The sequence below is a fragment of the Hypanus sabinus genome, chromosome 10 (genome assembly GCF_030144855.1).
Source record: "Hypanus sabinus isolate sHypSab1 chromosome 10, sHypSab1.hap1, whole genome shotgun sequence".
In the NCBI taxonomy this organism is placed as follows: domain Eukaryota; kingdom Metazoa; phylum Chordata; class Chondrichthyes; order Myliobatiformes; family Dasyatidae; genus Hypanus; species Hypanus sabinus.
The window spans coordinates 12649291-12673893 of record NC_082715.1 but is presented as its reverse complement, the minus strand read 5'-3'; the positions used below and the strand labels follow the sequence as shown (position 1 = coordinate 12673893).

Sequence of the window (24603 nt, the reverse complement as noted above, 5' to 3'; positions counted from 1 at the left end):
TGAGAGGGCAAAATTTTAAGGTGAATGATGGAAAACATAGAGGGGATGCCAGAGGTTTTGTTTTAACACAGAGACATGAGTGTGTAGAACACCCTGGCAGGGGCAGTTACAGAAGCAGATACATCAGGGACATTTAAGAAACAACTAAAGACATAGATAAAAGAAAATGGGAGGGTGAAATTAGTTGATCTTGTAGGTTAAAAGATCAGCATATTGAGAGCCTGGTGATCAGGGGGCTCAATGAACTGATGCAACAGATTGGAGCAGCAAAACCAACAGGAGCAATATCTGTCTCTCCCTCTGTAGTGAGAGAGAGCCTGTCTGAGATGTCAAAGTGTTGGGATGGACAGCAATTCTTTTGATGGACTCTAGATCATGATCTCTTTGGAGGCTTTGCTATTGCTTGCATGGTGGGTGGTGGGGGTTAATGCTTTTGCTTTAGCAAGTGGGGGAGGGATTGAACCATTTACTGCTGCTTACGTGGGGGAGGGTGAAGGGCGACTTTGAGAATGATGTCTTTCTGTCATTCATTCTTTGGGTTTTTTTATGTTTCCTGGATGTCTGCAAAGACTAAGAATTTCAGGTTGTATCCTGTATACATTCTGATATGAAAATGAACCATTGAACAACGTGGATCAAAGGGCCTTTAATGTGCTGTAATTTTCCTTGTTCTGTGTTCTGATCTTGCAAACAGTATTTTATGTTTCATTGCAGGAGCAACTTGCAATAGCTCCTTTGATTTTCACTGCAGTTTTATAGAGCAAAGAACTCTCGTAAGATTATATTTCAGACCTTGGGGTACAAAGCATGTTTACAGGAACATGTTTATGGCTGGTAAATCCACAAATAGGTTAAATGGGTGGTCTAAATAATTGCTTAATTGTGAAAGAAATGTAACTAAGTAATGAGCTTTCATAGCCCACACATCATTATGTTTGTATTCTCCAGCAGTATGAAGCATAACAATATTTACCTAGAGCAGTAGCTGGTCTAATGTACTACATTTTGTTTTCAAGTTTTTAATTTTGTGTAACTGAGCCAAGGCTGAAGAAAGGGAAATGTCAATTAAATGAAAAAATAATGCATTCTAATGCAAAATTGGAATTTGAATATCTGAATACTGTGCAGGGTAAAAAGGAATGATTGAGAATTTTGAATTCCGGTAAAAGATATCAAAAGAAAAGGAAATCATGATTTCATGGAGTGATGATGTAAGATGTAGGTTGGGGGAAGAAGAGGAATTGATAGAATGGAGTATTCTTATTAAGGGCAACAAAAAATGATATTAATGACCAAATTAATTTACATGTTGCTGATCATATTGATTCACTAACCACTGCTGAAGTAATTATGAGTGCCATCAAAAGAATGAAGCTTGTGTAGCAAATGTATTTTATTGAATCATAAAATGCACAACATAGAAGAATGCCATTTGACCACCGTCAGTCAAGTAGGACAGTCTAGCTTGGTCCCAGCTTTCAGCACCTAGTTTGTATTCCATCCAGGTCGCAGGTCTTCAGTAGCACATTGTTCAAATTTATTTTGGGTTTCTCCCACTACCACTTATTCTGATAGTTTAAGCTTTCCTCATTTTGCTTTGAACTCCTATAATTACTTTAAATCTAATTTCTTTGGTTTATGACACATCTGCATGGAGAAATAGAATCTTCTGATTTCCTCTAGTTGGCCTCTCAAATTTTTATATGTTTCATCTAAATGCCCTTTAGCCTCCTCACCAAAGAAAACAACCATAGCTTATTCAGGCTTCCCTCATGGCCACACAGCAAAATCTTTGACCAATGCAATCGCATCCTTCCTGTTATGTGGTGACCAAAATGGAGCACAGCGGTCCAGCTGTGTCCTAACAAATGCAGTATAGAGTTCTAGAATAACTTCCCATTTTTTGCACTACCAAGATATAAAACATCCGTTGTTCCTTTTTAACCATATTTTTAGCCAGTCCTGCTGCCCTAAGGGATCCATGGGCACACACTTCAAAGTCTCCCTGTTCTGCTGCACCAAGCAAAACCCTCCATTTTATTGTATTACCCTCCTTGCTGCACTCCCCTGACTGTATTGCCCAATACCATTTATCAAGAACTGTTTTCACTGGTGACCACACAACCATATTTTGTATCTTCAGTCTACTGTTTGTTGTGCCTGTCTGCACTTAAGTTGTAATCAATAATATACAGGCCACTTTATTATGTACCTTCTCTACCTAATAAAGTGGCCATTTTATAGGTTTGTGGCCTTCTGCTGCTGTAGCCCATCCACTTCAAGGTTCGATGTGTTGTGTGTTCAGAAATGCTCTTCTGCACATTGCTATTGCCACGCATGGTTATTTGAGTTACTGTCCCATTCCTGTCAGCTTGAACCAGTCTGGCCGTTCTCCTCTGACTTCACTTGTTAACAAGGCATTTTCACCCACAGAACTGCCACTCAATGGATGTTGCTTTGTTCTTTGCAAACTCTAGAGACTGTTATGTGTGAAAATCCCAGGATAGCAGATACTCCCCATCTGGCATGAACAAAGTCTCTTAGATCACAGTTGTTCCCCATTCTGATGTTTGGTCTGAACAAAAGCTGAACTACTTAATTACGTTTCAATGCTTTTACGGATTGAGTTGCTGATTAGATATTTGCGTTAATATGTACCTAATAAAGTGGTCTCTATGAGTATGTCATTAAATTTGCTGTTTTGAGGCAGCAGTACAGTGCAATGACAATCCATAAAATACTATGTTACAATAAGAAATATGCATTAAATAGTGCAAAAGAAGAGCAAAGTAGTGAGATCCTATTCATGGATTCATGGACCACTCAGAGATCTAAGTTGCGGAGGGGAAAAAGATGTTCCTAAAACATTGAGTGCGTGCCTTGAGCCTCTTCTGCCTCCTCCCTGGTGGTAATGAGAAAAAGGCGTGTTGGATGTTAGACCATAAGACCATAAGATATAGGAGCAGAAGTGGGCCATTCGGCCCATTGGATCTGCTCCACCATTCAATCATGGCTTATCCAGTTCTTCCAGTCACCCCAACTCCCCTGCCTTCGCCTTTGATGCCCTGGCTAATCAAGACCCTATCTATCTCTGCCTTAAATGCACCAATGACTTGGCCTCAAGCCACTCATGGCAACAAATTCCACAGATTTACCACCCTCTGACTGAAGTAATTTCTCCGCATCTCTGTCCTATATGATGTCCTTCAATCCTGGAGTCATGCCCTCTTGTCCTAGGCTCCCCTATCTTGGGAAATAACTTTTCCATATCTAATCTGTTTAGGGCTTTTAACATTCATATTGAAGGTTCTTAATGATGGATCCTGCCTTCTTCAGGGATCATCTTTTGAAAATGTCCTTGATAGGTGAGGAGGCTAGTGTCCATGATGGAGATGGCTAAGTTTATAACCCTCTGCAGCTTTTTCCAACCCTGTGCAGTGGTTCCTCCATACCAGTTGGTGAGATATAACTAGTTAGAATGCTCTCCATGGTACATCTGTAGAAATTTGCTAGAGCCCTTGGTGACGTACTAAATCTCCTCAGACTCCTAATGAAATACAGCCACTGGCATGCCTTCTTTGTAATTTTGAAAATATGTTGGGCCCAGGATCAATCTTCAGAGATGTTGACACCCAGAAGTTGCACACGCTTACCACTGTTGACCTCCTAATGAGGGCTCATGTGTGTTCTCCCAACTTCCCCTTCCTGAAGTCCATGATCAATTTTTTTTGGTCTTTACTGATGAAAGGTTGTTGTTGCAGCACCACTCAACCAGCCAGCCTATTTCACTTCTTTGCACCTCCTTGCCACTATCTGAGATTCTGCCAACAGTTGTGTAATCGGCAAATTTATAGATTGCATTTGAGCTGTGCCTAGCCACACAGTCATGAGTGTAGAGAGAGTAGTAATTACTTGGTTTATTCCTTTTTCCCTTTTTAAACAACATTAGTAATCCACCAATGCTCTGTACTTACAGGATTTGAAAATGTGTATTCACAGCCTCCGCAGTTTCATCCAGACCTACAAATTATTCATTGTCAAAGATATCAAGCTCCTTCATACATCCTTTATGTTAACTATGCTTATCCAATCCAACATTTCACAATAGTTCCATTTCACAAATAGCATTGATATCATCCCCCTCCTTTGTTGAGACAATTATGAAATATTTCATATGAGCCTTTCACTTATCCCCACTTTCACACACAAGTTGTTTTTAAGAATCATGAAAAACTGCAGCACAGAAACAGGCTCTTCAGCCCATCTAGTCCATGTCAAAACATTTGAACTGCTTACTTCCATTGACCTGCACCTATACCGTAGTCCTCCATAGCTCTCCCATCCATGTATCTATCCAAACTTCTCTCAAACCTTCAATTCAAAATTGCATCCACTACTTGTGCTGGCAACTTGCTTCACATTCTCACCACCCACTAAATGAAGTTCCCCCTCAGGTTCTCCAAACTCAGTAGAAAAAAGCCTGCTTGCATTTAACTTATCTATACTTTTCATGATTTTGTATGCTTCTATCAAATCTCTCCTCAGTCTTCTACATAGTAGAGAATAAAGTCCTAACCTTTTCAATCTTTCTTTATAACTGAGTTCCTCTACTCCCAGCAAAATGCTTGTAAATTTTCTCTGTATTCTTATAACCTTATTTGCATATTTCCTGTAGGTACATGAGCAAAACTGCACACACTACTCCAAATTAGGCCTCACCAACATTTTAAACAATTTCAACATAATATCCCTTTTGTACTTTTTGTACCTTAACTATAGAAAAAAATATTATTTATAAACATGAGAAAGCCTGTAGATGCTGGAAATCCAAAGCAACACACAAAAAATGCTGTCGGAAATCAGCAGATCCCGCAGCATCTATGGAAATGAATAAGCAATTGATGCTTAAGGGCAAGACCCTTGCTATTTTTTGGCTTTTTTATGTATCTGCACACCTATCCTCAGTATATTTTGTAATCCAAAGGACTTCAGATTTGACAATACAAACCTTTTTCTGTGAAAGAACATGTTCATTCTGACTTTCTTGAATCATTTCTTAAATGTCTTCTGTTCTGTTACCTTAAAGTTCACATTTCTTGACCATAAACCAAGTAATATCGGTGTTTTTTGCAAAACTGGATTAGAAATTGCATTTCACACTCCCCCACGCCCCCACTATTACCAGCGACACTTATTGGATCTGTTACATTTTGCATAAAAACCTTCATCTGACTATAGGAATTATATGTCCTATGTCCTTTGCATTGAACATGGATTGTTGCTTTACTGCGACAGTGCCCCGTGGATGTGCAGTAGTGGAGAGGGCTTTACCCATGATGGACTGGATTGTACCTGCTACTTTTTGTAAGATTTTCCATTCAAGGGAATTGATGTTTCCATACCAGGCTGTGATGTAGCCTGTCAAAATACTCTCCACCAAACATCTATAGAAGTTTGTCAAAGTTTTAAATGTCATGCCCAATAGAATTTAGAATTTATTTAAATCTTACATCCATCCCACAACATGAGGGAGTGAAAATCTTTGCGTTATGCCTCCATTGTAATGTACAGACATGTGAATTTAAAAGATTAATGGCTTGCAGAAAGAAGCTGTCCTGTAGTCTGTTGGTCCTGGCTTTAATGCTGCGGTAGCATTTGCCAGATGGAGGCAGCTGAAACAGTTTATTGTTGGGGCGACTGGTATCCCTGATTATCTTCCAGGCCTACTTTCTGCACCTGCTGTTATAAGTGTTCTCAGTAGAGGGAAGTTCACATCTACAGATGTGCTGGGCTGTCCATACCACTCTCTGCAGTACCCAGTGATCAAGTTTGGTGCAATTCCCGTGCCAGAGTGTGATACAGCCAGTCAGTATGCTCTCAATGGTGCCCCTGTAGAAGGTCTCGAGGATTTGGGGGCTCATGCTGAATTTCTTCAGTTGCCTGAGGTGGAAGAGACGCTATTGTGCTTTTTTTTTTGTCGCAAAACTGTTGTGTACAGTCCAGGTGAGATCATCGGTGATGTGTATACACCCCCTTTACAAAGGTAAAGTGTTCCTATGAAACCTTTCTTAAGCTGAAATGGCGTAAAGTGAAGAACCATTAATTTATATGGGAAAATTTTTCGTAGAAGTGAAAATCCTCTTTGCAATGCGAAAACAGATTACTAATATAGGTCTTTTGTAAAAGCGAAGTGGCATAAAGTGAACATTTGTAAAGCGGGTAACACCTGTACCAAGGAGCTTTCAACTACTCGCCGTCTCAACTGCAGACCCATTGATGTTGATTGGGTCAAGCCTGTCTCCATTCCTCCTGTAATCCACAATCATCGCTTTTGTTTCCTGGACATTGAGGGAGAGGTTGTTATCTCAGCACCACTGTGTCAGAGTGTCACCCTCTCCTCTGTAGGCTGTCTCATTACCACTAGAAATAAGGCCGATCAAGGTTGTGTTATCTGCGCATTTGATCCGCAGATTGGAGCTGTGTGCGGCAGTACAGTGTGGGTGTAAGGGAGTGGAGGAGGGTACTCAGAACACAACCCTGGGGGGGGTACCTTTGTTGAGGGGCAGAGGTGAGGGAGCCTATCCTTGTCACCTGTCAGCTATACGAAAGGATGTCTAGGATCCATCTGCACAAGGTAGGGTGCAGGCCAAGGTCTCTGAGCTTCCTGTCAAGTCTGCAGGGAGTTATGGTGTTGAATGCTGAACTATAGTCCAAGAACAGCATTCTAATGTATGCATCCCTCTTCTCCAGGTGAGTGAGGAAGGTGTGTAGTGCTGTCGCTATGTTGTCATTGGTAGATTGGTTTCATTAGGTGAATTGTAGGGGTCCAATGTGAATGGTAGCATGCTGCAGATATAGACTTTAACCAGCCTCTCAGAGCATTTGCTTATGATTGAGATGAGTGTGACAGGGCAACCATCGTTCAAGCAAGCTACTTTGGTTTTCTTAGGTACAGGAACAATGATGAACCATTTGAAACAGGAGGGCACTACACAGTGGGAAAGGGAGAGATTAAAAATGACCATAAACACACCAGCCAGGTTTTAGGGAGTAATCCTGAAATAATAAGGAAGTAATAAGGCAGTAGAGGTGCTGCTGTGCTTTCTTCGTAATTGCACTTGCATGCTGGGTCCGGGACAGGTTCTCTGTCTGCTAAGGGCGGAAGTTCCCACTTGCTTCAAAAAGGCAACAATTATAGCAGAGCCTAAGAAGAATAATGCGAGTTGCCTTAATAATTATTGCCCAGTAGCACTCACATTTACAGTGATGAAATGCTTTGAGAGGTTGGTCATGACTAGACTGAACTCCTGCCTCAGCAAGGACTTGGACCCACTGCAATTTGCCTATCACCAAAATAGGTCAAAAGAAGACGGAATCTCAATAGCTCTTCACACAGCCTAAGACCACCTGGACAATCAAACACCTATATTAGGATGCTGTTCATTGACTATAGCTCAGCATTTATGACCATCATTCCCACAATCCTGATTGATAAGCTGCAGAAACTGGGCCTCTGTACCTTCCTCTGCAATTGGATCCTCGATTTCCTAACCAATAGATCACAATCTGTGCAGATTGGTGATAATATCTCCTCCTCACTGACAATCAAAACTGGTGCACTTCAGTGGTGTGTTCTTAGCCCACTGCTCTACTCTCTCTGTACCCATGTCTGTGTGGCTAGGCATACCATCTATAAATTTGCTGATGATATAACCATTGTTGGGAGAATCTCAGAGAGAGATGAGAGGGTGTACAGAAGTGAGATTTGCCAACTAGTGGAGTGGTGTCGCAGCAACAACCTTGCACTGTACACACAGCACATACAGAAGATATAATTACAGTAGCAGTAAAATATAACAGTCATCAAAACATGTCATACGGCCCAAGTCCCTGAATGTCCTGGCCTGTAGGTTATTAGTTCATGGAACAGTGTCCTGGAGTCACGTTTCTGCAAGAATGAGCATACAGCAGTCCTCATCATGCACCAGTGCAGCCACAGATGATGGCAATCCATATGTCTTCCACTGAACTAACACTGGAGGGGCCAGCCCCCCCAGTCCAGCATCGATGCTCGCTGAACCACACTGCCTCCAGTATCACCTCCCCTGGGCGGCTGCAACAACACCACAGCATAAGGGCCTGGTCTTCAGAATCACTGAGGCCACGCAGCTCCCCACCTTCCATCTTACCAATGATCAAGTCAACTGGACTGGCAGTATTCTATGAAAACAATTTGCAGAGGGATCAATTAAATATATTCCACACCTGGAATCTGGTTCTAAATAACGTCAAATGAGTAGGATGAAAATAACTTCCTTGTAATGATGTAAAAGATCAAATTAAAATGGATTTGGCTGCACTCAGCCAAAATGTGCATGAAGGAGAAAGAAAATTACTGATAATTTTGTCCTCAATTAGCCTTATTACACAGAGACACCACAAATATGTCTGCTGAGGCAAATTAAATTGCCACATTGATACAGATTTCAATTATTTAATGTTATATCACGATGGAAGGGCTAAGCATAAAATGCTGGAAGAACTTGGCAGGTCAAGCAGCGTCCCTGGAGAGGAATAAATGGTCAACATTTTGGGCTGAGACTCTTCATCAGGACTGGAATGGAAGGGTAAAGAGGCCAGAATAATAAGGTGAGGGAGGGGAAGGAGTACAAGCTGCTGTGTGAGAAGAGGGGATATGAAGTAAGAAGCTGGGAGCTGATAGGCGGAAGAGTTAAAAAGCTGAAGAAGGAATCTGATTGGAGAGGAGAGTGGACCATGGGAAATAGGGAAGGAGGAGGGGCACCAGAGAGATAGTGTGATAATTTATTTATTTAGAGATACAGCATGGACTAAGCCCTTTGAGCCACGCTGCCCAGCAGCACCCCCCCCCCCCGAAGTTTTAATCCTAGTCTAATCACGGGACAATTTACAAGCACCCGGAGACCATTCAAACTCCTTTCAGACAGGTATGGGAATTGAACCAAGATCGCCCTGTAATGTAAAGCCTACGTCACTGTGCCTTAAACAAATAATACATTTACTTTGAACTTTGAAGAGAAGAGAAGTGGTAAGAGGGGAGCCGGAATGGAAATGAGAGAAAGCATAAATTCTGGTAACAAAGGAATCTGGGAATGCGGATCCATAATGCCTTGGAAGCTATGTCATAGGTAGATAGGGTGGCAAGGGAGCTTTTGGCCCATTGGTCTTTATAAATCAGCGTATTGAGTACAGGAGTCACGATTTTATGTTTAAGTTGTGTGTGATATTGGTGAGGCCAAATGTGGATCCTTGTGTGCAATAAGAAAAAAATTACAAGGATCTTGCTGGGACTTGACTTGAGTTATAGGGAAAGGTTGGGAATAGGTTAGGACTTTATTCCCTGGAGTGTAGGAGAATGAGGGAAGATTTGATAGAGGTATACAAAATTATGATGGGTACAGATAGGGTAAATACATGCAAGCTTTTTCCACTGAGGTTGGGTGAGTCTAGAGCTAAAGGTTAAGGGTGAGAAGTGAAATATTTAAAAGGAACTTCTTCACTCAGAGGCTGGTGAGTGGAACGAACTGTCAGTGGAAGTGGTCGATGCAGATTGAACTGCAACGTTTGAGAAATGTTTAGATAAGTATATGGATGGAAGGAGTATGGTGGCCATGGTATTGGTGCCAAGCAGAATAACATTTATGTACAAACTATATGGCCGAAGGGCCTGTTTTGTGGTCTAGTTTGCTAAGATTCTACAAAGTGACAAAGGGAATGAGAAAACGTAGCAAAAGTACTTCTTTGATCTAAAGCATAAATTCTCATTTGAAAGATTAAAAGCAGCATTCTGAATCAGTGAGGAAAGGCTGAATGAGATACTGTGGAATATAGCTCCAAACTTGGCAAGGCACAAACAAAATTGCACTTCAGGTTTCAGCAATTAAGTATATGCCACATAATGTATAGTTAGCTGATAAAGTTCAAAGTAAATTTATTATCAAAGTAAACATTGGAGCTCATTTCTGGAATAGTCAGGTATCTCGTTTTACATATGTGCTGAACCCACATTCTGTGTGAAGGTACCCAACCATAGTTCGAACTTCCTTCGAAGATGATTTTGAATGAAATGGCTCACTCAGGAGTATTGGCACTTCCTTCTTGGAGCCATTCATCTGCACAAATAATTTCTTACAAGCAGATGTACGCCTTTGAATGGCATTCTGCGGCATCTTCACTTGTGCTGCACTCAGCAGCTCCTGCAAAAAGACCCAAACCAAACCACTATCCTTAATAAATCTGATCCTGCACAGCTCTCCCAAATCTTCCAATGGGCAGTAACTTATAATTGGCCAACAGAACATTACAAAATTGGACAACAAGGCTCCTTATCTTTAGCTGAAGCCAAAACACTCTTACCCACAGGACGTGCTGCCTTTACAGAAAACTGCTAAAATAAAATACCTCACAGCATAGCAGTAGAAATTTTAACCAGGGCATTACAGTACACAGAAACAAAGACTGCCAAACAATCTGTGCAAAAGAAGACAAACTGTGGGGATACAATAAAAAAAACAAATAATAATAATAAGTATATAGTAAATTGTAATTAAATAAAGCTGAGTATTAAGATCATAAGACATAGGAGCAGAATTAGGCCATTCAGTCCATTGAGCCTGTTCCGCCACACCATCGTCATTGACCCATTCTCCTGCCTTATTTCCGTAACCTTTGACACACTAACTAATTTAAAGCCTATCAACCTATGCTTTAAGTATACTCAATGACTTGGCCTGCACAGCCATCTGTGGCAATAAATTCCACAGATTCACTGCCCTGTGGTTGATGAAATTCCTCCTCATCTCTGTTCTAAATGGATATCCCCCTATTCCAGGGATTCCACGCCTTTTTATGCCTTAGAACAATACCATTAAGCAAGAGGGTCTGTGATCCCCAGGTTGGGAACCTCTGCTCTATTCTGGGGCTGTATCCTCTGGTCCTAGACTCATTCACTATCAGAAATATCCTCTCCACATCCATTCTATCTAGGCCTTTCAATATTTGATAGCTTTGAATGAGGTCTCCTCCGATTCTTTGAAGTGCCAATGAGTACATGCCCAGAGCCATCAAACACTCCTCAAAAGCTAACCTTTTCTTTCCTGGATTCATTCTTGTGAACCTTCTCTGGACTTTCCAATGCCAGCACATCTTTTCTCAGATAACATGCCCAAAACTGCTCACAGTACTCCAAATGCAGTCTCAATATTACATCCTTACTTTTATTTTCTAGTCTAAAAGTGAATGCTAACATTGCATTTGCATTCCTTACTATCAACTCAACCTGCAAGTTAATCCTGCACAAGAGCTTCCAAGTCACTTTGCACCTCTGTTTTTTTTTAAATTTCCTCTGCATTTAGAAAATACTCTACACCTCTATTCCTTCTACCAAAGTTCATGGCCATACACTTGCCTGCACAATATTCTATTTGCCACTTCTTTGCCCATTCTCCCAATCTGTCCAAGTCCTTCTGTAGATTCCCTGTTTCCTCAACACAACCTGCCCCTCCACCTGTCATTATAACATCTGCAAACTTAGCCAGAAAACCATCAATTCCATCATTGACATATAATGCAAAAAGAAATGGTCCCAACACCAATCTGGGAGGAACACCATCGGTGCTCAGCAACCAACCAGAAAAGGTTTGCTTTATTCTCTCTCTTTGCTTCCCACCAGTCAACCAATCTTGTATCCATGCTAGTATTTTTTCTTGTAATAATATGGCCTCTTGTTAAGCAACCTCATGTGTGGTACCTTGTCAAAAGGCTTTCTGAAAATCCAAGTAAACAACATCCACTGATTCTCCTTTGTCTATCCTGTCTGTTGTTTCCTCAAGGAAGTCCAACAGATTAGTCAGGCAAGATTTCCCCTAAAGGAAACTGCTGACTTTTGCCTATTTTGTCATGTGTCTCCAAGTTTCCCAAAACCACATCCTTTAATGATAGACTCCAGCATCTTCCTAACCACTAAGCTCAAGTTATCTGGTCTATAATTTCCTTTCTTCCACCTCCCTTCTTAATGAGTAGAGTGTCATTTGCAATATTCCAGTTCTCCTGAACTACTCCCAAATTTCTTGGAAGATCATTACTAATGCCTCCACAATCTCTTCAGCTATGTCTTTTAGAACCCTGGGGTGCAGTCCATCTGGTCCAGGTGACTTATCTATCTTCAGATCTTCAGCTTCCCAAACACCACCTCCTTAGTCATAGCAACTACACTTGATACGCCTTAATTTCTGGCATATCGCTGGTGTCTTCCACAATGAAGACTGACACAAAATACTTATTAAGTGTATCCGCCATTTCTTTGTCCCACATTACTACCTCTCCAGCGTAATCTTCCAGTGGTTTGATACCCACATTCGCCCTCTTTTTATATAACAGAAAAAACTTTTGTTATTTTCTTTTATATTATTGGCTAGCATCCCTCTGTATAAAGGGAGATAATCCTTTGATCTGAAATATCGACTGTTTATTCATATCCATGGATGCTGCCTGACCTACTGAATACCTCCAGCACTTTGTGGGTGTGGTGTTTAGGATTCTAAATCCTATGTAATAATATAGGAAGTGCACTGGTTGACACTTTTACTGTTATACTTGTAGTTATTTCATTTAGCAGCTCTGTAAGAGCTGTTTGTTCTGCTTTCAGCTTGTTTGGATTATTATTGAAAATAAGGGATAATGTGGAATGTGTGCCGTCCAATTAGCGGGAGGTTTCTCTTGGTGAGGGACGATAAGGTTGGTCTTGGGCTTTTGTTCACGAGGAGATAAAGAGAGAGGACACTGGGGAGAACCGGTCATAGCATACGATCCAGATGGATTGCGAGCAACATTCGGAAGGCGGTGTGTGCTTTCACGTTGACTGAGGGCCCAGCGCGTGAGTGACAGAGAAGTTCAAGATGAACTCCAACTTGTGCAGATCTAACTGTTTAATTAGAATGGGCCTTTTTCTTTTTGTTATTCTTTACTAACCCCCAAGTTAGATTCATAAATATAATTTCTTTAATAGTATGCAGCGTATTGTCTGTAATTTTGTGGCATTAATTTGTAACTGGGTAGTGAATTTCACAGCATCCACACAAACGGGGTTGGGGAGGGGGCTCACGCCTCAATCTCACACTTCTGGTGGGTCCCTTGACTTACTCAGCCGAGGAAACCAGAGTATTTCAAATATATAATTTATATTATTTCTGTATAAATATTCAGTTATGTTTCTTCCCTTATCTACTCACTCTTGCACTCCTAATGTTCTCAGCAAAGATTTTCAAATTTTATCTTATTTTGCTGAAATGAGCTTGCTTCAGTGATCACATTTGCTGGCATTTCTATTACCCAGTCTCAACTTTTTTAATTCCATAAGCATTCTTCAGTTCTGTTACATGTGTACCTTAAAGTAATCATGATTGGAAAAAACAATTTAATTCAAAAGATTATCTCCCTTTATCTTGGTGTTAATAACTGGATATTAATCTAACTCTATTGTTTATTGTGAAATAAAATTGTTGCACTTTCACATATTGTGAGGTTATTACTTACTGTTGGAAAGTGAAACTCTTCCCATTTCCACTCCATCAGCCACACCATAACCAGATCTAGGTTAAAGCATCTCTCCAGAGCGCAGAGCCTTTCGCTGATCCTTTGTTGGGTCAATTCTAACGCTGGCCCAGATAGACTGGAAAGAAGGGGTTGGTTGGGATCAGAACTGATTTCACCTGCTCTCCATGATGGTCATTTCTCTCTTCATAACCGTGTTCTTTCAGGTTTGTTGCTTTGTGGCTACCTGTGAGGAAGCAAATTCCATGGTTGTATAATTTATACATTCTTTGATAATAAATGAATCTTGATTCTTTTCTTTATGTTCTGTCAGTATCCAGCTATGCCAGTGTAACATAGGCTTCCATTTCCCTTATTGGGTGGCCTCTTCATGTGTTACTGCTAAATAGTTTGGAATTAGCTTTAATTTATTGTTGAAATTGGATTGAGGTGATCTCAGCTCATTGCACAATGGGCCAATAGTGTTAGTGGACAGAAGGAACTTTCATACCATCAGTCTGACCAGTGTTTAACCTAAACCTCAAACCTTGCTTTAATGATAAACAGGCCGATTGAAACAAAATTTAAATAAAATGTACTGGTAATGAGAATTAAAATGTAAGGTATAGGGCAGGGGTCAGCAACCTTTACCACTGAAAGAGCCACTTGGACCCGTTTCCCACAGAAAAGAAAACACTGGGAGCCGCAAAACCCGCTTGACATTTAAAATGAAATAACACTGCATACAACGTTTTGTTTGGCCTTTATGCTATGTATAAACAAACTATAATGTGTTGCATTTATGAAATTGATGAACTCCTGCAGAGAAAATGAAATTACATTTCTGCATGCAACAAAAACATTTTGAACTCCGAAAAAAAGACGTTGGGTTGAAGGTTACTTTTAAGTAAAATACTCAACGTCTATTTGAGTCCTTGTATTTATGAAAAACACCAAACTTAAATTTGCCGCCAGCAGCAAACCAAAAATAACGTCAGCCAGCTGTCAACCTGAAAAATAAAAGGACTATTTCACTGAACAATGAAAACATGAATATACGTAAAATAATAGGCAATTAAAATATTTATCATACTTGTTCAGGTTGACTCACACCTGACAATGCAGTCGTATTTAGTAGGGATGGATCGATGCTTAGGGGAGTGACCGGGAAGGATAATGTGTTTTTTTTCCTCTCTGAACTCACAGAAGCGTTTCCCAAACGATGTTTGCATTGCGATGATTGCAGAATGTAAATACTCCGAATTTATCATGTCGTGACCTTGTTTGAACTCTCTCAAATTGGGGAAGTGAGACAATGTGCCTTTCTGTAAATCTCTGGCAAGCAACGTCAACTTGCGCTCGAATGCCAAAACATCCTCCAACATGTGCAGGGCTGTACGTCCTTACCCCGTTGAAGAGCTGTGTTCAGCGTGTTCAGGTGCGCTGTCATGTCTACCATGAAGTGTAGCTTTTCCAGCCACTCTGGCTGTTCCAGCTCAGGAAAGTTGAGCCCTTTGCTGCCCAGGAAAGTTTTCACTTCTTCCAGACACGCGACAAAGCGTTTCAGCACCTCCCCTTTGGACAGCCACCGGACTTTGTTGTGCAGCAGGAGATCAGAATATGCGCTTTCCAGCTCGTCCAGTAACAAACGGAATTGACGGTGATTTAAACTTTTTGCCATTATTTTATTGACAATCTGAATGACAACATCCATTACTTCTGTGCATTCCGGAGGAAATGTTTGAGCGCACAGTGCCTCTTGGTGCAAGATGCAGTGAAAAGTCAGCAGCTTTCTGTCCAGCGACTTCTGCAGTAAAGCCACAAATCCCTTGTGCGTTCCCGTCATATTCGGCGCCCCATCAGTAGCTACTGACACCAGATGGGTGGTCTTTATTCCTTTGGCTCTTAAACAATTCAAGACAGCCTCACAGATGTCCTCCCCCCGTGTTTGGTCTTTTAGAGGTATCAACTCAATCAGTTCTTCCTGTGGCCCGGCAGAGTTTACATACCGGCAGAACAACGCTATTTGTTCAATATCACCTTTGTCTTTAGACTCGTCACAGGCAATCGAGTAGGCCACAGCTGAATTGATGTCTTTAATTTGCTGTCTTGTGATGTCTTCTGCCATTTTTATGGTTCTGTCTTTGACAGTCTTTGCAGAGAGGGGCATATCCCTGATTTTCTGCACAATTTCACTCTTGTTTTTAAAGTCCGTGAATAGATGTTCTGAAATCTTAATGAAAGATTCTTTTATATATTCACCATCTGTAAACTGCTTCCCGTGCCTGACTATTTCCTGAGCGGCAATATAACTGGCGTATGTCGTTGATTTTCCAGACTTCATCCATTTCTGGAAATGATTTTTGCTCAGATCAACCTTCCGCATCAGTTCCGAAACGGCTTTTTTTCTCTCATCTCCATCCGGATATTTTTGAGCAAAGGCTGCGTGTTTATTCTGGAAATGCCTTGCGACATTTGACTTTTTGTTGTTTGCTAGTTTCTCATTGCATATTAAGCATACCGGTAAACCAGTCTCGTCAACAGTGAAAGCAAATGAATCTGTCCACGTATCATTAAACGTTCTGTTTTCTTCAGTCACTTTTCTTTTTTTAGAATTCTCCATGGATCGAAAAATTAAAGAAATCGCGCACTGGCGGGTGTCAGGTATTGGCAGTGGTGACGTATATTAATAGCGATAAAAACACGTTGTAGCGGTGTGCTCATGCAGTCAGTAAACTGCAGTCGAATAACTTTATTCGAACTAAACAGCCTTGCTTTTAAGCCTCCCTCAACCCAGCCCCCATGGACGCAGATGCTGCAAAAGACGCGTACTCACAAACCCCCGTAGGCTATCTCCCTTAGCCTGAATGCTGGCTAATTGTGAGCCGTTTTGGATGTGCCAGGAAATGTGTCGCCACACTTAGATTGTACAAGATCACCATAATCTTCAAATTTAGAATTACATTTCAAAAGCTAACAAACTAACATAAAATACATTTTAATTAAATACTGACCAATTATTTCCCAAAGCCACAGGGAGCCGCAGCACAGAGGTGAAAGAGCCACAAATGGCTCGGGAGCCGCAGGTTGCCGACCCCCGGTATAGGGGAATAAAGTGGACAAAACCGCAGAAATGCTCTGCTGTCTGATTACTGAGGATTTTCTCCATCAGTTGTCACACTCTATAACTTTACCAACTGTAGTGTCACTACCTGCTCACTATCATAGGTCAGCATCGTCTTTGAACAGCTTCTATTTGCTCAATATACAACTTATTTGTGATCACAACCAGCAAGCCATGGAGATCCAAACCCAATTTGTTGGCAGTAATCACGGCGCTTTCAGAGAGTGCCAATGCTCAAATAACTTCCACTGCACTCACACCATGGCAAACTCACTGATAGGGTGTATCTCAGTTTAATAAGACAAAGGTCTCTTCCTGCACTTCCTTATGTGGTATCTGGCTACCTTTCACTAAGAAATTTCTCTGGGCTTTATCCTTTGTCTTTTCATTAACAATTGAAAATTGATGTCCCCTTTCAGGGGAGCATAATGGCATAATAGCACACTTTATAATGGCAGCAAATGGAGTTCAGTTCCCATCATGGTGTGGTACGAGTTCATAATTCTCCTTGTGACTGTGTGCTTTTCCTTTGTGTGCTTTGGTTCCCTTCTTCCAACAACATATAGTTTGGAGTTAATAAGTTGAGGATATAGAATGTTGATGACAGAAGCATGGTGACACTAGCAGGCTGGCCCCAGCACATCCTCAGACTGTGTTGGTTGTTGACGCAAACTATACATTTCTTTGTATGCTTTCATGTTTTGAGGTACATGCTTTATGCAGAATTATCATTAATTTTTATGGAGTTGTTTGTAGAGCCAAACATACTTTTAATTCTTTTATATTCAGATTTTTAAGTTCTGTTCATTAGGAAGGAAAAGATGAATTATGAAAGGAAGCTGGTGGCTAATATCAAATAAGATATTAAGAGCTTTTTTAAGTATATAAAGGGTAAAGGAGAGTCAAGGGTAGATAGAGGACCAATAGAAAATGACACTGGAGATATTGTAATGAGAGACGCAGAGATGGGAGGGGAACTGAATGTGTATTTTGCATCAGTCTTCACAGCGGAAGACATATGCAGTATGTTCAAGAGACGTTCAAGAGTATCAGGATTATGTGCAGTGAAAATTACGAATGAGAAGATGCTCAGGAAGCTTAATAGTCTGAGGGTGGATAAATCTCCTGGACCTGATGGAATGCACTTTCAGGTTCTAAAGGAAGTAGCTGGAGAGATTGCGGAGGCATTAACAATGATCTTTCAAGAATCAATAACTTCTTTCATTGTACCGGATGACTGGAAAATGTAATTCCTCTATTACATTTTCCAGTAGGAGGAGGTAGGAGGCAGCAGAAAGGGAAGTTGTTGGAAGCGATTGTTAGGGATGAGATTATGGAGTACCTGGAGGCACATGACAAGATAGGCCAAAGCCAGCATGGTCTCCTGAAAGGAAAATCCTGCCTGCCAAACCTACTGTAATTTTTTGAGCAAATTACAAGCAGAGTAGACAAAGGAGATGCAGTGGATGTGGTGTACTTGGATTTTCAGAAGGCCTTTGACAAGCTGCCACACATGAGGCTGCTTAGCAAGATATGAGCCCATGGAATTACAGGGAAGTTACTGGCATGGGTGGAGCATTGGCTGATTGGCAGAAAACAGAGAGTGGGAATAAAGGAATCCTATTCTGGCTGGCTGCCATTACCAGTGGATTTCCATAGGGATCGGTGTTGGGACTGCTGCTTTTTACAATGTGTGTCAATAATTTGGACTATGGGATTAATGGATTTGTGGCTAAATTTGCTGATGATACAAAGGTAGGTGGAAGAGCAGCTAGTGTTGAGGAAACAGAGAGCCTGCAGAGAGACTTAGATAGTTTAGGGGAATGGGCAAAGAAGTAGCAAATGAAATACAATGTTGGAAAGTGTATGGTCATGCACTTTGGTGGAAGAAATAAATGGACAGACTATTATTTAGTTGGGGAGAGAATTCAAAATGCAGAGATACAAAGACACTTGGGAGTCCTTGTGCAGGATAGCCTAAAGCTTCAGGTTGAGTCGGTGGTGAAGAAGGCAAATGCAATGTTGGTATTCATTTCTAGAGGTATAGAATATAAGAGCAGGGGTGTGATGTCTATAAGGCACTCGTGAGACCACACATGGAGTATTATGTGTAGTTTTGGGCTCTTTATTTTAGAAAGGATATACTGACATTGGAGACCTTTCAAAGAAGATTGATAAGCATGATTTCAGGAATGAAAGGGTTATCATATGAGGAATGTTTGGCAGCTCTTGGGCTGTATTCCCTGGAGCTCAGGAGAATGAGGGGGGATTTCATAATGTTAGAAGACCTGAAAAGATTAAATATGGCAAAGTTATTTCCCATGGTAGGGGAGTCTAGGGCAAGAGGGCACAACTTCAGGATTGAAGAATGTCCATTTAGAACAGATATGCGGAGACATTACTTTAGTCAAAGGGTGGTAAATCTGTGGAATTTGTTACCATGAGTGGCTGTCAGCTGTGGGTGCCAAGTCATTGGGTGTACTTAAGGCAGAGATAGATAGGTTCTTGATTAGCCAGGGCATCAAAGGATATGGGGAGAAGACGGGAGTGGGGATGACTGGAAGAATTGGATCAGTCCATGATTGAATGGCACAGCAGACTCGGTGGGCTGAATGGCCTACTTCTGCTCCTGTATTTTATGGTCTTATTCATTTGAAGTTTTTTAGATGTTCCAGCTGATTTACATCCTGTAGAATTTTTCCATTGAGTGTCTTCTGTATCACTGGTTTAGCTCCAAAATTTATGATCTCCCACCTGTTGGCATTAGAATGCAACATTAGCCTTTCATCTTAAACCACTAAACTAACTGACTGGCTCTTTAAACACACTCAACTATCTCCCTTGGCAATATAGCATTTTTAAAATCTATATGTATTGTGATTTCAGATTTTAAATTCTTAACTTTGAAGAGTCGCTAGCCATTCATGCATACCAAGAGATTTAGCAGTGAGTTGTGGTAAACCATATTCATACCTTTTTTCAATTGAAGTCAAACATATTTACCAATATTCTGTTTCTGCACAGTCTGATGTATTTTTATGTCATTTTATTTAAAGATGCAATGTGGAACAGGCCCTTCCAGTCCAATGGGCCACACTGCCCAATGCCCCACATTTTAACATTAGCCTAGTCACTGGACAATTTACAATTAACCTACAAAGTGGTGGGTCTCTGGAATGTGGGAGGAAACAGAGCACCCGGTGAAGATTTTTTACAGCTGGCATCAGAATTGAACTCTGAATTCCGTTGTAATAGCATCACACTAACTGGTACGCTTGGGCCGCCCAGTGGTGTAGCAGCATCAGGGCTTTGGGGTAGATGGGCCTGTGTTTGAATCGGGGTGGGTCCTAACCTCAGGCAGTATCTCCATGGAAGAAAGGCCTGGCCATTTACTTCCGTATCTTGCCACAAAAACCCTGTGGACAACTACACTATCCATGGGGTTGTCGTAAGGTTGATGGCACTCAACAAATGCTACACTACTGTGGCACCCTCCTATGATATAGTGGGTTAATCATATGCTGACTTTGTTTTTAATTTCTTTTTCTTGAGTGATTGCAGCAAGGCCAATGTTCTTTTCCCATTCCAATATATCCTTTGACTTCTGTGTCTGGCTTGGCCATTTCAAAGGGCCATTAAAAAACAGCCATGCCAGTGTTGATCTGGTGTCACACGGAGAGCAGCAGGTTTTTTTCCCTGTAGGGAATTTGTAAACCAAATGGATGTTATGATCATTTTTGTCATCATTGAAAGGATGACATCATCAACAGGGATATGGGGAGAAGGCAGGAATGGGGTACTGATTGTAGATGATCAGCCATGATCACATTGAATGGCGGTGCTGGCTCAAAGGGCCAAATGGCCTACTCCTGCACCTACTGTCTATAAAGAACCAACTTTTCATTCAATACTTACATTGTTACTTGACTTTGAATCTCGTAGTTGTTTTGGTGGGTTTTGAACTTGATTTGCATTAATATTCCAAGTCACTGAAAAACAGTTCATTCATCTAACCACAGTGCTCTTGTACCAATGATTTTGATTTTGTGCTGTCATTTTAACCTTCTAACTATTACCTCATTCCAATTTCCATTGCCACTACCTGTACATGAAGTGAAGAGAAATAGGAACAGAATTCGGCCTTTTTGTCAATCGAATCTGCTCGGCCATTTCATCATGGCTGATCTATTTTCCTATCAATACAGAAAAAGAGGGACACAGAAAAAGGAACTAGAGTGAAGTGAGCAAGTTTACAATAGTTCTGAAAGCCTATATTAAAAGTTTTCATAGATATGAGGAGAGCTAGGGTAATGTGAACCAATTGTGTCAAAGTAGTATTCAATACCATATTCTATAAAAGAAAATGTTTGATATATTACATGCATAACTTTTACACAGTGGAACAGGATTGCACCAGTTGCACAAGGAGGCTAAAGGCACAAAATGGTGTTTGATGTAGTAATGGGATATAAGGGAGACAAATATCCAAGATCTGATTGCTTGCACCTTAGGGTAGTAGAAATGACATTGCAGATGCTTAGTCTGTAATTTTCTGTTTTTTTTTTAAACGTTCATGAGATTAATGCTTGTTGATTTGACAAAAAAGTTAATGCAGTTTTTTAATTTTAAGGTAAAATGAAGGCGGAACTATCTATCTTTCAGTTTCGTTAATGTTTTGAGCGGAGACCCTATGAAGTCCTGCTGAAGGGTCTCGGCCTGAAACACCGACTGTACTTTTTTCCATAGATACTGCCTGGCCTGCTGAGTGCCTCCAGCATTTTGTGTGTGTTGCTTGGTTTTATAGCATTGCAGATTTTCTCTTGTATCTAGGCTTATACTCGCTGGAATTTAGAAGATTGAAGGGGGGGGGGGTCTTATTGAAACGTATAAAATTCTAAAGGGATTGGACAGGCTAGATGCAGGAAGATTGTTTCCAATGTTGGGGGAGTCCAGAATCAGGGGTCACAGTTTAAGGATAAAGGGGAAGCCTTTTAGGACCGAGATGAGGAAAAACTTCTTCACACAGAGCGTGGTGAATCTGTGGAATTCTCTGCCACAGGAAACAGTTGAGGCCGGTTCATTGGCTATATTTAAGAGGGAGTTAGATACAGCCCTTGTGGCTAAAGGGATCAGGGGCTATGGAGAGAAAGCAGGTAATGGGTTCTGAGTTGGATGATCAGTCATGATCATACTGAATGGTGGTGCAGGCTCGAAGGGCTGAATGGCCTACACCTGCACCTATTTTCTATGTTTCTATGTATATCTTTCAGTTTTGTTAGTTCCAGGAAGATGCTTGGAATCTGTTTTCAGGAGGAAAGTGCTTGAGTTCTTCAAAGATCAAAGTAAATTTATTATCAAAGCACATGTATGTCACCATATACAACCTTGTGATTCATTTTCTTGTGGACATTCACAGTAAATCTATAATAGAAAAATAACCATAATAGAATCAATAAAACCTGTGCCAAATTGGGTGTTCAACGAGGTGTGCAAAAGACAGCATGTTAGCGTACCGGTTAGCACAACGCTTTACAGTACCAATGACCTGGGTTCAATTCCCAATGTTGTCTCAAAGGAGTTTGTACTTTCTCCACATGATTGTTTGGGTTTCACCCAGGTGCCACAGTTCAAAGATGTGCTGGTTGGTAGGTTAGTTGGTCATTGTAAGTTCCCCCTGATTAGGCTAGGGTTAATGCTCAATGAGGGTTAATAGGTGGGTTTCTCGGTGTTGTGGCTCAAAGGGCCAATTGAGCCTATTCATGCTGCATCTCAATCAATTAATCAATCACAACCAATAATTAAATATTAAGATAAAAATATCGAGCAAAATAATAATAATACATAAATAAGCAATAAATATTGAGAACATGAGATGAAGAATCCATGAAAGTGAGTCCATAGGTTGTGGGAACAGTTCAGTGTTGGATTTAGTGAAATTATCCCACCTGGTTCAAAAGCCTGATGGTTGAGGAATAATAACTATGTACTTGAATAAATATGAGCTGATGCAAGGTAACATGAATTGACTTTAAAGGTAGTAATGTCAGACTAATCTGAGTTAAATTAGAGCATGGAGGTGCAGATACAGTATGTCTGAGCATGAAAGGCTAGAAACAGCAGGTTGTAAGCATTAGTGAAGAGAGAAGTAGATAATACTTCAGGTTGACGACCCTTTTGAATTGGGACAGAGAAAAATTGAGTTAGTTGTAAGTTGCAGTGAGAGTGAAGGATGGACAGTACAAAGGGAATTTAGGGTAACTAGATTTAAGCTGTAAAAGAGGTCATCTTGTTGATGAATTACTAGAAAATGTGTTTCTTACCTCCAGCAGATCTCCCTGTGGCCACACACTTCAATTCCACAGACCACTCCCACTCCGGTATGTCTGTCCATGGCCTCCTCTACCGTCAAGATGAGGCCACACGCAGGTCAATGGAGCAATACCTTATCTCCCGCCTAGGTAGCCTCCTACCTGCCAGCATGAACATTCAACTCACAGAACTCCATTGATACCCTTACCCCATCCCTATCTATAATTTTAGTCTGGTTCTCTTTCTCTCTCTTTTCCCCCCTTACTATAATCTACCCCCAGTCCTACCTTTCTTTCTCTTTTATTTCCCATAATTCTCCACCTTCCCCCAGCCCATTTCCCTCCAGCCTATCACTTCTCAGCTCTCTACTTCATCCCTCCCCCCAATTCTTAATCCTCCCTCGACCATCCCATGTTACTTCACTCCTGATGAAGGGTTTTGGCCCGAAACGTCGTCACTATCTCTTCCCATAGATGCTGGTTGGCCTGCTGTGTTCTGCCAGCATTTTGTGTTTTTATTCTTACCTCCATTGTCTCATTAGCTGGAGGATTTTGTGTACCACTAATATCCAGTGTAATCCTGGCCTTACATTATCCGATATATTCACTTCTTCCTCATGCTTTCTGTAACTTAGAAACTAGCTTGGTTTTCTCCCCTCCCAGTTCAACTGAAACGTCTTTGGCCTGAAATGTTAACTCCCTTTCTCTCCCCTGACCAGCTGTGTGACCGCTTCCTGCTTGTGTTACATGTTTCCAGCATATGAAGTTTTTAAATATTTGAGAACATTCTTATGGAGTTCACATGGGCATTTAGTGAGGTACTGCACAAGGTGAAAATTAACAAAGTGAAAATGGTTTGAATCGTGATGTTCCTGACCAATCCTTGTGCATAGTGTCATGGTGCATAATTTATTTGTTGATCAGAAATAATCAAACATCTAAGAGCAGCACAGTTGTGTAGTAGTTAGTGCATTGCTTTACAGTGTTAGTGATCACTGATTCCCACTACTGTCTGTGAAGTCTGCTCATTCTCCACTTGACCATGTGGGTTTCTTCCAGGTGCTGCAGTTTGATCCCACATTCCAAAGATGTTATGATTAGATTTAGTAAGTTGGGGGCATGCTATTGTGGGCTGTCCCCTTACAATCTTTGCTTATTTGATTTAACACAAACAATACATTTCACTGTATGTTCCGAAGTTTCAATGTACATGTGTCAAATACAACTGATCTTTCAAAAACCAATTGAATATCTAAAATATTTTCAAAAACATCACTTTGTACATTCTCCCCCTGACTGCATGGGTTTCCTCTGGTCCTCTGGTTTCCTCCCACAATCCAAAGACGTACCAGTTGGCAGGTCAATTGGTCATTGTAAATTGCCCCATGATTAGGCTAGGATTAAATTAGGGGATTGCTGGACAGCACGTCTTGAAGGGCCAGAGGGTCTGTTCCACAGTGTATCTCAATAAATAATTGAGATTATTTATTGCAACAATAATTTCTTTTGAGATAAATAACATTTTATCTTATCATATAACACCTGATGACATCTAGATGAATGCCTTTACTCTGGTAAATTCACTTTGTAAAGCTTCATTTC

General features: G+C 40.9%; 2 protein-coding genes across 2 annotated transcripts in view; one reads left to right on the top strand and one right to left on the bottom strand.

Moving 5' to 3' along the window:
• The window catches only part of nt5dc1 (5'-nucleotidase domain containing 1), a 619201-nt gene that overhangs the window by 262062 nt on the left and 332536 nt on the right, over positions 1 to 24603 (top strand). The gene's annotated exons all lie outside the window — the stretch shown is intronic.
• On the bottom strand, positions 14275 to 16749 carry LOC132400459 (general transcription factor II-I repeat domain-containing protein 2-like). Its single transcript, XM_059981452.1, has 2 exons — positions 14683 to 16749; positions 14275 to 14579 (listed from the first exon to the last, which is right to left on the bottom strand). Exon 1 carries the CDS (start codon positions 16190 to 16192, stop codon positions 14918 to 14920), a length of 1275 nt encoding a protein of 424 aa, XP_059837435.1. The 5' UTR covers positions 16193 to 16749; the 3' UTR covers positions 14275 to 14579; positions 14683 to 14917.